This window comes from Rhodotorula graminis (genome assembly GCF_001329695.1).
Source record: "Rhodotorula graminis WP1 unplaced genomic scaffold RHOBAscaffold_2, whole genome shotgun sequence".
NCBI classification, from domain to species: domain Eukaryota; kingdom Fungi; phylum Basidiomycota; class Microbotryomycetes; order Sporidiobolales; family Sporidiobolaceae; genus Rhodotorula; species Rhodotorula graminis.
Genome location: NW_017264929.1, coordinates 1,638,204 through 1,649,804, shown reverse-complemented (window position 1 = coordinate 1,649,804; position 11,601 = coordinate 1,638,204). Strand labels below are relative to the sequence as shown.

Below are 11,601 nucleotides of genomic sequence, written 5' to 3'. Positions count from 1 at the left end.
TTGGCCGACCCGGGCGTCGGTCGGGTGCGCAGCGTCGCGCCGCCGTTGGCGTCGAACGACCCGGTCGCGACGCTCTCGTCAAAGATGAGCGGGCCGCCGGGCAATGCCGGGACGGGCGGGATGTCGGCGGGCGGGAGGTTGGCGCCGAGCGCGACGTCCTCGACGCTGAACGAGCCGGCGTGTCGGCGCGACGTCGAGCGCTGGCGCGCGAGGCGTGGTGCGGGGCCGTCCGAGGACGAAGAAGAGGGAGGGAAGGACGGGTCGAAGGTGGCCGAGGGCGTGGGCGGCTGGAGGACGAGGGTCGCGACCGACGGGTCGTCCAGGTCGGCGAGGAGCGGCGCCACCGACTGCCACGAGCTCGCGATCTCGCCGACGGACCCATACAGCATGAGCACGAGCGTGCGCGAGTAGCGCACGTCGGCCGACGCCGTCAGGACGGCGAGCTGCGGCTGCAGGGCCGTCACGAGCGCGCCGAAGGTCGCGACGCTGTCGCGGCAGGCGACAAAGACGTCGCGCACGATAGCCATCGACGGCGTCCCTCGCCGCGAGAGCGAGTCGAACCGGTCGAGCGCGTTGATGAGAGTGCTCATCGACGAGTCGGCCGAGCCCATGAGGCGCGCGACAGGTGCGGGGAGGCGGTCCTGGGCGGCGAACACGACGAACTGCCGCAGCGCCGAGTGGACCTGCGACAAGGCGAACAGGATGCCGCGGATCGCCTCGGCGAAGCGCAAGAGGGCGGCCGGGACCGTCTTGGCGATGGTCGACTCGGGCAGCATCGAGAGGCGGCGGAAGTAGGCGCCGCTGTTCCGCTCGAGGTCGCCCGCCTCGTCGACGCGCTGCATCGTCGACGTGGCGCCGAACGAGGGCGCTCGGGCCTGGAGCGACGGGCGCGCGAGACCGTCTCGACCGACGAGGCCCGACGGCGAGATGTCGAGGCGCGCGCTCGCGGACCGGCCCATGCGCGTCGCCCCGCCCTCCTCCTGCGGTGGCGGGAGCAGCCCTCGGTCCGTCGCGGAACGCGCAGGACCCGCCACTCGCTCCTCGCGGAACCGACGCAAAGGGCCGTCGAGCGAGGGCAGGTCCGGCTGCGACGGCTCGTCCTCGCCGAGCGTCGTGCCCGTGCGCCGCTCGGCGAGGATGTCGGCGTGGCTCAAGCGCAAGTCGGGGAGCGACTTCTTGGTGCGCAGGCCGGGTCGTGGTGCGGGCGCGAGCGTCTGCGTCGTCGAGTGCGAGGCGTTGCGGCTGTGGCGGATGGACGAGTCGGCGTCGAGCGAGTCGGGGATTGCGGCGGGGTCGACAGAGGGTACAGGAGGTGCTCGTGGGCGAGGGCCGTTGGACGGGATGCGCGGCGACGTCTGCAGGCGGCCGCTCTCGGTGCGGGTCATGCCCGAGGGCCGTGCGTCTGACGACACTTGGCGCTCGTCCTCGCTGCATGGGCACGGAAGAGTCAGTTGAGGACGTACGGGCAGAAAGAAGGAGAGCAGGAGGCGCACCTCGCGACCGCCAGACTGGGCCTCCGCCGCTTCTCCCGCTCGCGTTCCCTCTCACGCTCCTTCTCCCGCTCGACCTCGCGCTCCTGGTTCTCCCGCATCCACCGCATGAGCGCCGGCAGCCACCGCTGCATCTCGTCGGCCTCCTCCTGCTTGCTCATCGGCTGGCCCGACGTCGAGCCGGCGAAGGTCGTCACGTCCTTGGTCGGCCACTCGAGCGGGTTGTGGTCGAGCTTGAGCACCTTGAGGTGCGACATCGAGGCGAACCAGACAGGCAGGCGCTTGATGCGGTTCTTGGCGATCGAGAAGACCTGCGAGGGGACAGAGGTGAGGTCAGTGAGAGGCCCAGGAGGGGGAGAGAGGCGGGCCGAGCGCACCTTGAGGGTGAGGAGCGTGCCCGGGTTCTGCGGCAGCTTGCGGATCTTGTTGCGGCTGATGTCGAGGATCTCGATCGAGGGCATGTCGCACAGCTGCGGGCCGGGAACATATCAGTACGGCGCAGAGGGAGAGAGGGAGAGCGGGCGCGAGACGCACCACGGCCGGGAACGTCGTGAGCAGGTTGACGCGGATGTTGAGGTACTTGAGGCGGGTCCCGAGCTGGACAAAGTGCGCAGGCAGGTCCTTGATGAGGTTGTACCCGAGCGCGAGCTTCTCGACCTCGTCGCGCAGCTCGTTGATGACCTCGAGCGGCAGGTCGGCGATGCGCTTGTGGCTCAGGTCGACCGTGTCGAGCTTGGGCCCGCTGCCGGAGCGGTAGGGCGCGACAGGGCCGGGGCGTGCGGCGGCGCGGTCGTCGGCCGGACGGGACGAGGTCGACGAGGACGGCTCCGCTCGGCGGACCCAGTCGAGCCGGTCGAGCGAATACGCTGATGCCCGGCGGCGGCGAGTAGGGGCGTCGTCGACCGCGAGAGGGGGCCTTGCGACTGCGAGAGCGACATGGGCGAGGCGGCCGAGCGAAGGGAGAGGACGTCGAGGAGGAGGGCTTGGGCCGAGATGGGGGGTTCGGCGGCGACGGGCGACAGGGTCGAGCTGGTCGAGGCCGACAGGCCAGTCGATGGAGGTGTCGGGTTGCGGGCGCTGCTCGAAGCGGAAGGCGGCGCGGCGTCGGACGACGACGAGGCGAACGCCGACGCGGCCGTCTGACGAGGCTCGTACGAGAACGAGTTGTTGTACGGCAAGTACGAGCCGTGCGACAGGGACGACGTCGACGACTGCTGCTGTCGGTGACGCTGGTACGGGAGCGCCGAGCGCGACGACGCCTCGCTCGGTGCCGACGGCGGGTTCATGAGGCCATCTCGCCGCACCCACTCGCGAGCGGCGTTCGACGACGACGAGGGCCCCGACAAACCGAGGCTCGTCCCAGCCGACGTCGACGGTCGACGAGGGACCGAGAGCGGCGCCGTTGGCGGGAAGAACGGGCTGTTCATCGCCGGTGCGGCGCCGCCGCCGCCGGACGAGTAGCTCCGATCCGACTTGAGGAGGAGCGGCGCGGGGAAGATGCGCTCGCCTGGCCGGCGGTCCCGCCCTCGCTGGCTGTACGAGTCGGGCGCGGTTCCACCTGGCAGGAGCGACCCGGTGCTGCTGTCGAGGCTCGACGGCCCGCTCCCGGCGTCGTGGCCCGAGCCGTTTGCCCTCGCGCGGTACGGCGCCGAGTCCTCGCCGCTCCTCGCGCTCGGCGCTTCTCGAAGCGTGTCGAGCTGCTCCGGCTCGTCGTACAGCCGCGCGCCGTCGCGACCGCCGTCTCGGCCGCCGTTCGGGGGAGAGAACGCCGCCCTGCTCGCGCTCGCGGCGTCCTCGTTGGCGGCCCGAGCGGTGTCGGGCCCACCGAGCTCGCGCTGCAGCGCCTCGAACGCTCGACTGCTCGAGGGCGACGGCGTCGCGTCTGCGGTGCCGAGGAGGCCGCCGGCCGACGAGTCGCTCGTGATGGACGAGATGGACGTCTGGCTCGCGTGGCGCGAGGTCGACGGGAGCGAGGCGTAGGCGGCGTGGAAGCGTGCGGCACTGGCCGACGTCGAGATGGACGGGCTGGGCGGGTTCGAGTCGACACGGGCTGGCGGACGAAGGGCGAGGTTGGCGGATCGGGGCGAGGGTCGAGAGGACGACATGGCGCTAGAGGGCGACACTCTGTGGGCGCACACGGGAGGGTCAGTAGCAGTCCATGACGGGTCTGTTGGCGCGTCCTGGGTGCGGCTGGCACCTGGCGACGGGGCGTGTCGTCGCCCCGAGGCCAGCTCGCTGGGCAGAAGAGGCGGCGCCTCGTCGCCCTCGGGACCGCTCGGCAGGACACTTGGAGAACGGGGAGAGCTCACTGGGTCGACGGTGTGCACTAGCGCAACGCTCGATGCGGTGGCAGCGCTGGTCGCGGCGGAACCCTCCCCACCGGGGCGAGAGCACGACTCGTCCGGGACGAGCGGCTGGCGCGATCGGCTGGGCGAGGCGCACAGGTATAGACGAGTGCTGTGCTCGTAGTCGGGCTGGACCGGCAGCCGAGGCGAGGCGATGGCGTCGAGGCGGTGCGTGCCGTGGTCGGGGGGCGGTTGAGAGGCGACGACGAGCTCTGCTCGGCTGCTGCCGGGTCGATGCGCTCGTCAAGAGAGCTGATGCAGGCTTGTCGAGGTGTCGAGCTGCTCTGCTCGTCAGCCGGTGACAGAGCGCGTGGATGGAGCAAGCCGCCTCCTCGTCCCGGCCCCCCCTCGCCTCCGCACGACGCAACGGCTCTCACGCGCTCGCAGTCTTTCCTGTCTAGAAGCTCACGCTCTCGAGTCGCTCGTTCTCGCACGCTGTACACCAAGAACAGCTCGGCAGACCTCGTTTCCGATTCGCTCGCACGCGAGCGGTCCTTTCTACGCTCGCACGGCGGTCTAGCTCGCTCAGAAGATGCGGAATGGGTCTGCGCGCGTGAGACAGACGAGTCGTGAGTACGCTGCGCATGAGGGGAGAATGGCCTCCCGCGGTCGCCCGCAGCGACGCCGAGGAGCGAGGAAAGACGAGAGGCCGAAATCCGGACGCACACCCAGGCTGCTTCATCTGGAAGACGTTCATGAGGACGCCGGCCATGACGAAGAAGACGCCGGTCCAGACGTAGATGGCGAGGCGCTGGCGCGTCGCGTCCTCGAGTTTCGGGACGAGGAACGCGAGCGCGTAGACCGAGAAGCCGAGGACGCCGTCTGCGTACGACGAGGGAGGTCAGTACAAGGGCCACGAGCGTCGTCGGGTAGTGAGAGGGGACGCACAGAGAGCGCTGACGATGTGCACCTCGGCGCCGAGCTGGCTCTGGTACCCGCTCGCGATGTAGGTCACCTGGCCGTCCCGGCCGGCCTGGACGTACAGCGGGTGGCGGATCTGGGTCCACATGTAGCCCGACGTCATGAAGAGGATGATCAACTGTTGGAGGAAGCGGGCTGCGTCAGGACCAGTCCTCGGCGGTAGTGAAAGAGAGGGCAAAGGTGGACGAACGAGGCTGAGGGCCGACCAGATGTAGCGACGCGTGAGGATGAGGCCGAGGACGGGCCACAGCTTCCACGCCGCGATGATGCCGCCGACGAGGTACACGCCCGTCTTGACGACCTTGGCCTTATCGACCGGGCGGCGGTACTCGAGCGAGGGCAGCCGGGCGTTGGTGCGCAGGTGCGACGCGATCGACTCGGCCTTGAAGCCACTGCGGCCAGGTCAACATCGGGTCAGTCTCGAGCACGTGCGCGCTGATGCTGCTGGACCGTGGGAGACGAGGGGAGCGTGGACGCACGTCCGGCCAAAGTCGATGGCGTCCGCGCCCAACTTGCTCGTCTTGCGCGGGCCCTCGGTCGGCATGTACAGCTGGAACGTCGGCGCAGTCTGGAGGCCGAGCTGCGAAGGCGGTGAGGGCCAGCCGGTCAGCTCTGCTTCCGCTCGCGCGAGAAGGAGGAGGAGGAGGAGGTGGGGAGACGCACTCGCTGGAACACCTCGGGCCCGTTGGCAAAGTCGACGTAGGCGAAAAAGTGGTCCTCGCCGTCACCCTTGCGCGCGCTGTTCCACTGCTTGGCGAGCGCCGTGTACTCGGGCTGGAGGAGCCTGCGAGAGGAGGAGATGAGAGTCAGTGGGCCGCCTCCCGCCTGTAGGCTGGGAGGAGAGAGGACGCACTGGCATGGCTGACACTTGTACTGTGCCCCGAGCGCCGTCAGGACCACCGTGAGCGAGTAGTCGCGCTGCGGGCCCGTCAACTCGTCGAACTGCTGCGTCGACAGCGACAGGAGCCCACCGCTCTTCTTGGACAGGGCGCGGTACTTGTCGAGGGTCGGGCTCGCAGCTGCGAGTGCTGGCAGCAGCGCGAGCAGCAGCGTCGAGAGCTGCATCGTGGGTGGGAAAAGGTCGAGAGGGTCTCCCCCGCTCGGCAGGTTCGCTCCTCCTCTCTCGCTCTCGCTCTTCCTGCAGCGTGCTCTTGACTGAGACTGCAGTCGGCCCTGAAGCTCGAGCGTCGCCCACAGCCCCCCGCTCGATGGCGAGGCGAGGCCGCGGCGTTTTCCTCCTCGTTCCGACTTTCCCGCTCAACTCTCGCTCGCGGAACCAGGTTGCGGGAGGTCACTCGGTACTGCAGCCTGCTTGCGCTATCTCAGCGATGACCCTCCACGCACCGAAAGCCCGCTTCTCCAGCCTTTCGCGCCCTCTTTCCTCGCCGCCGACGCCGGTCCCTCCTCGTCCTCCTCGCCGAGCCCTCTCGCTGCCCCGCCCTGCACCGCCTTGCGCCCCTTCTTCTCCTTCGGCGACGGCGGCGGCCGCGGGTACTGCTGCGCGCCCCTCGGCGCAGGCGGCGGCCGCGGGTACATGGCGAGCGGCCGGTTCTCGGCGCGCGCTGTCGACGTGCTCGAGCCCGACCCGCCCGAGAACGAGTCCGAGCCGGTCGACCCGCTCGCGATCGAGGCGCTGCTCGGAGCGACGGAAGGACGAGGTCGTGGTGCGGGAGGGTGGACGTGCGACGGAGAGGGAGCGAGGCGGCGAGGACGGGTGCGGGAGGGAGGTTGGCGTCGAGGCGCTCGGCGAGAGCGCGCACGTTTTTGAGCAGGCCCGACGGTCGTGGAGGTGCGGAAGTAGGGAGGTGGGTCGTAGACGAGAGGGTCGGAAAGGGCGACGAGCGACCTGTCGCCGCGCCAAAGATGTCGTCGAGCGAGACGAGGTCGCTGCTCGTGCTTGTCGGCAGCTCGTGGTGGGGCGGTGGCGAGGATGGGGGCAGTGCGGGCATGCCCGAGGGTGTGGGTGCGCGGTGGAACGAGTCGAAGCCCGGGTCGAGCGCCTCGACCGGCGAGGCGTTGGAGGAGGAGGACGAGGGCGCTCGCGAGCGCGCGTCCCTCTGGCCCGGCTGCGCGACCGCGCCAGGCCCGACTGCAAGCTGCATGAGGGACGAGGTGCGCGGCAACCGCGACCTGGGTGCCGTCGTCGCCGCCGCGCCGACAGCCGGCTCGTCGTGGTGCGGGACGAAGCCGGCTTGCCCTGCCCAGTCCCACGCCTCGAGCATGTCCTCGATGGCGAGCTCGGCGAGGCTGGTGTGCGTCCAGCTCATGCGCGCGGCGGCCTGCGCGGGTGCGACGGCCATGGGTGCGGTGCGAGTCGGGGCGTGGGAGGTGGAAGGACGGCGAGGGGCGGGGGCGCAGGCGACCAGCGCGTGCGACAGGATGCGGCGTGCGAGAGGCGCTGCTCGGCAGAGAGCGCAGTGCTCTTCGGGTCCGGCCCGGTCGAGGAGAGAGCGAGGTGAATGGAGGCGAGAGGGAGACGAAGGCGGGTGAAGGCGTGAGCGCGGATGGGCGCAGGGTGCGTGCGCTGCTCGGCGGAGGCGGCGCTCGGGCAGCAGTCGAGGGGTCGGACGAGGAGGAGAAGCACAACGCGCTCCTGAGCTGCACCGCGTCGGCGAGCGAGCCTGATCTTTGAGTAACTTAGCGCCGTCTCAGAGGGAAGCTCGCGCGAGAAGAAGCACGTTGGCTCGGGCCCCGCCCGCATCGAGAGGCGGTCGCGTACAGCGCAGGGGGTGCACGAGAGCAGCAGGCAGCGGTCAAGGTCGACAGACGCCGCGCTGTAGCCGAGGACAGGGGGAGAGAGCGGCGCGAGGTCGCTCGCTCGCGGCTCGAGGCGAGGAGCACTCGCGCCTCTCGAGAGAGCTTGTAGACAGGCGCACGCTGCTCAGATAGCTGTCGTACACCGACTCAAGCTGCCGGCCGAGCACCCTGAGCGAGCGACGACGCGGCAACCTCGACCAACCACCCGGCTTCATCAGCTCGCGCATTCCCCCACAGCGCTCACCTCTCGCCCAGCTCCACGAGCGCACGCCGCTGCACCCCCGACCTCATCAGCACCTGCCACGGCCCACGTCACTCGCACAGCGATGGAGCAGGACGCCCAGGGGCAGCTGCCGCCCCTCCGACCTGCGGCCCTCGCTGTCGTCCCTGAGGCGGGCGACGAGCAGCCGCGCGGCCTGAGGATCGTCGAGCAGAAGAAGATCGAGGAGCACGAGGTCGAGATGTACAAGGAGCAGGACGTGCGTCCCCTCTCTCCCCTCTTCCCCTCCTCCTCCTCGGCTCGGTCGTCGGAGCTGACCTCGCTTTCTCCCTCTCTCCCCTCTCGCACCGCCGCATCTCGCCTGCCCACCTATCCCCTCGAACGACCACTCGACGTTCATCCGACAGCGCTACCTCCCGATCGCCAACGTCGGGCGCATCATGAAGAAGTGCCTCCCCGAGACGACCAAGGTGTCGAAGGACGCCAAGGAGTGCGTGCAGGAGTGCACGTCCGAGTTCATCAGCTTCATCACGTCCGAGGCGGCCGAGCGGTGCGCGGTCGAGAAGCGCAAGACGATCAACGGCGAGGACATCTTGTTCGCCATGTCGACGCTCGGGTTCGAGATGTACGCCGAAGTCATGAAGATCTACCTCGCCAAGTACCGCGAGCACCAGCGCTCGATTGGCAAGCGCGCGCAGAAGCGCGGCGGCGGCGCAAAGGCCAGTGCGGCTGCAGCGAGCGCGAGCGCCCTGCCGGGCCTTGTCGTCGGCGGCGAGGGCGACGATGCGGGCGACGACGATGAGGAGGGCGACGGCGAGGGCTACGCCGAGTCGGAGGGAGACATGGAGTGAGCTGTGCCGGTGCGGCGTGCCGTCTGTCGTCGTCGAGGTCCGCTTTCTCTTCCGCTTGCCTCAGTGCGTCCTCCTCTCTCTTCCTCTCCTCTCCCTCGACATGCTTTGACCTCTCTCGTCAACCGCAGAATGTACACTCTTGCACTCTTGCCTCTTCTCTCTGTGCCTGTGCAACCCGATGCCGTCGATACCGACCCGTTCGTGCGCGCCGAGAGAGAGTTCTCGACAACCGGCTCTTCTTGCCCACCGCTTCTTCTTCGCCGGCTCGTTGCGAGAAGAGTGCATCGCCTCGTCGAGCGGTCAACGAGGTCCTCGTCACCGAGCACACGGTCCGGCGACGAGCACGAGGTGCCGTCACAGCGCTCGGGCACCGGATCACGCCGCAGCAGATTCTCAACGTGCGAGAGGAGGCGGACCGCGAGCTGTGTTCGACTGTTGCTCGCCTGCAGGAGAGCCATCCGTCGCTGTCCGTGCTTCGAGCTCGGCAGCTTGCGGTGGACGCGCTGGAGCCCTTTGCGCGGGTTCGTATTCGACCTTCCGCCCGGTTTGTAATCAAACGTAAGCGATCACTCCCCGCTCGCGCATCGCTCTCTCGAGGCGCGATCGAGGTGCGGCCGGACAGCTTTGCACTCTGGAGAGAGAGAGGTGCACGGTCGCTGCGGCGCGCAACGACTCGAGAAGGAGTGTGAGCGAGGGTCGAGACGCGACGCGAGGCGGATCGCGCGATGCTTGACCCCGCACAAACGGCCGAGTCGCTCAACGGCCGGCGCACAGCTCGCTCGCCTCGCTCGTTGTTGCACCACTGTGCCGCCCTCGAAAGAGCTGAGCAGCTTGCCGCACCGCACACACCTCTCGCCCCGTCGCCCACCCCGCCCGCCGTCTCCGCCGGACTCTCCTCGTCCTCGCCGCTCGACCCACGCACGCCGAGCCGTTGCACCTCGCCTCCTTCGCCGGACGCCGTCTACCGACCCGGCTCCAGGTGCCTCGTGTCGGAACGCGCTAGCCAGCCAACCCGTTGCGCGCTCCTCAACCTTTCGCCCCGCCCGCCCGTCGTCGCCTCTCCTCCCTCTCGCCTTCCGACACCTCGCCCCAAGCCTCGACGACCCGACTCGCACACGCGTGCATCACCGACACAGAGCAGCAGGCCGGACCGCGCTCCCTCCCTTTCCTCCCCCTCGCCATGCTCGCCGCCTCGACCTCGTACCCGTTCTTCGACCCGGCCGACTTTGCCTCGTCGCCCTCACCTTGGACCGTCTCGCCCGCGTCCAGCACGTCGTCCATGACCTCGCAACACTGGGTCGACGCGCACGCGTCGCCGTACTCGTCGTGCGGCCACCTCGCCGCCGAGGCCTCGTCGTCGCAGACGAGCCTGTGGACCGCGTCGACCACGTCCGACGACGAGCAGCGCTGCCGCGACCTGCTCGACCAGCTCGAGGACGAGGTGAGCAAGCTCGGCGACCGCACATCGCCCCTCAAGCTCAAGCCGACCCGCTCGGCCCCGTTCGCCCGCGAGCCAACGAGCGCAACCGCAGGTCCCTCGTACGCCCCTATCTCTCTCTTGTCCGCGACCGTGTCGACGAGCAGTCACTGACCCCTCGAGTGTCCCTCCAGGTCCTCTCGCATGGTCGCCCGCGCCGTCGTCGCCTCTTCATCGACCTCGACCCTGCGACCTTCCCACCCTCGCCGCTCGCGCCGCATCTCGTTCACCAAGACGGACCTCGCCGACCTCGACATCGACGCCATCCTCGAGGCCTACTCGCACGACGGCACCCTCCCGCCGATCGAGACGGCCGCACCGCCCGTTCGTCCCGCCCGGTCCCAGCTGCGCGCGGCCAAGTCGGCCGTCAGCCTGCGCACGCTCCGCACCGACATCTTCCCGACCGAGCGCGCGTTCCCTCGCCCGCCGCAGGTGACGGCGCAGAACCTCGAGCTGCACCGCACCGCGACGGACCAGTCGGCGCGCTCGGCGCACTCGGCGACGAGCGGCGCGACGGCAACGGCCGCGCACGACGTGTTCCCGCACCGCCGTGTCGCGCCGTTCCCGACGATGGAGCGCAAGAAGTCGAGCACGTCGATGCGCAGCATGGCGACCCGGCGCCCGAGCGCGGCCGACGCACCTCCTCTCCCGCCCCTGCCGGCCGCCCACTTCTCGGCCTCGTCCGAGCACGGCTCGCCGGCGCCCTCGATCCGCTCGAACCGCACCTTTTCGTCGTTCGCGCGCCAGTCGACCTGCTCCAACACGTCGTCGCTCGCCTCGTTCGTGTCGACCCCGGCCTCGAGCCCGGCGAACCCGTCCTCGTCGTCGGCGCGCTCGCACGCCATGCGCAGCACGCTCTCGCGCGACTCGCACTACTCGACGACGTCGTCGTCGGCCGCGTCGTCGTTCGAGGCCAACTCGTTCAGGTGGAGCGTCGCCACGTCATCGACCGCGCCCTCGGACACCGACACGGCCTCGTCGTCGCGCCGCGGCTCGGGTCCGCCGCTCCCCGCCGGCGCCGCAGCGCTCTCGACCGGCAAAGGGCGCCGGTTCGCGGCAGGCGCGCCGCGAGAGCTCGACGAGCACGAGCACGCTCAGGCCCTCGAGCGCGAGCTCGAGGCCGACCTGCCTGCGTCGAGGCGACGCGTCGCTCTCGGTGCGCAGGCGCCGCACGACGACGACTCGGACGCCGAGAGGGACCACGGCGGCCTCATCTCGTGGGAGGACTTTGCGAGCGAGCTCGAGGCCCTCGCGCCGCCGCCCACGGTCGCGCCGTCGCACGCTCGTCGCGCCGGTGCGGCCCCGCCCCAGCAGCAGCAGCAGTACGTCCAGGCGGCGAGCTCGGTCCCGGCGGCGGCGTCGCTCAAGTCTGGGAGGGAGGGCGGCAAGGCCTCGCGCATGAGGAAAATCAGCCTCGCGACTCTCAGGGCGAGGTAGATGCGGGCGCCCGCGCACGAGCGGGCCACTTTGTTGTACAGCTCTCATATCTCGCATGGAGCAACGTATTCATCCTTGACCGCGAACGAGCAGGAGAGCAAGA

The 11,601-nt window shown here is 69.8% G+C and overlaps 3 protein-coding genes across 3 annotated transcripts; 2 read left to right on the top strand and 1 right to left on the bottom strand.

The window, feature by feature from the left end:
• Positions 1 to 4,274: 4,274 nt before the first annotated feature.
• On the bottom strand, positions 4,275 to 5,821 carry RHOBADRAFT_34076 (uncharacterized protein; the record flags this gene model as incomplete). The annotated part of the gene is made up of 7 exons (XM_018413169.1): positions 4,275 to 4,380; positions 4,502 to 4,657; positions 4,724 to 4,874; positions 4,947 to 5,148; positions 5,236 to 5,336; positions 5,420 to 5,540; positions 5,610 to 5,821. 7 exons carry the CDS (start codon positions 5,819 to 5,821, stop codon positions 4,361 to 4,363), a joined length of 963 nt encoding a protein of 320 aa, XP_018273915.1. The 3' UTR covers positions 4,275 to 4,360.
• A 2,018-nt stretch (positions 5,822 to 7,839) lies between these two features.
• On the top strand, positions 7,840 to 8,780 carry RHOBADRAFT_51665 (uncharacterized protein; the record flags this gene model as incomplete). Its single annotated transcript, XM_018415952.1, has 3 exons — positions 7,840 to 7,992; positions 8,141 to 8,647; positions 8,713 to 8,780. 2 exons carry the CDS (start codon positions 7,840 to 7,842, stop codon positions 8,582 to 8,584), a joined length of 597 nt encoding a protein of 198 aa, XP_018273914.1. The 3' UTR covers positions 8,585 to 8,647; positions 8,713 to 8,780.
• Positions 8,781 to 9,764: 984 nt separating this feature from the next.
• On the top strand, positions 9,765 to 11,580 carry RHOBADRAFT_51664 (uncharacterized protein; the record flags this gene model as incomplete). Its single annotated transcript, XM_018415951.1, has 2 exons — positions 9,765 to 10,123; positions 10,196 to 11,580. Coding segments are annotated over 2 exons (1,742 nt in total), but the record flags the coding sequence as incomplete, so codon positions are not given.
• Positions 11,581 to 11,601: the final 21 nt, after the last annotated feature.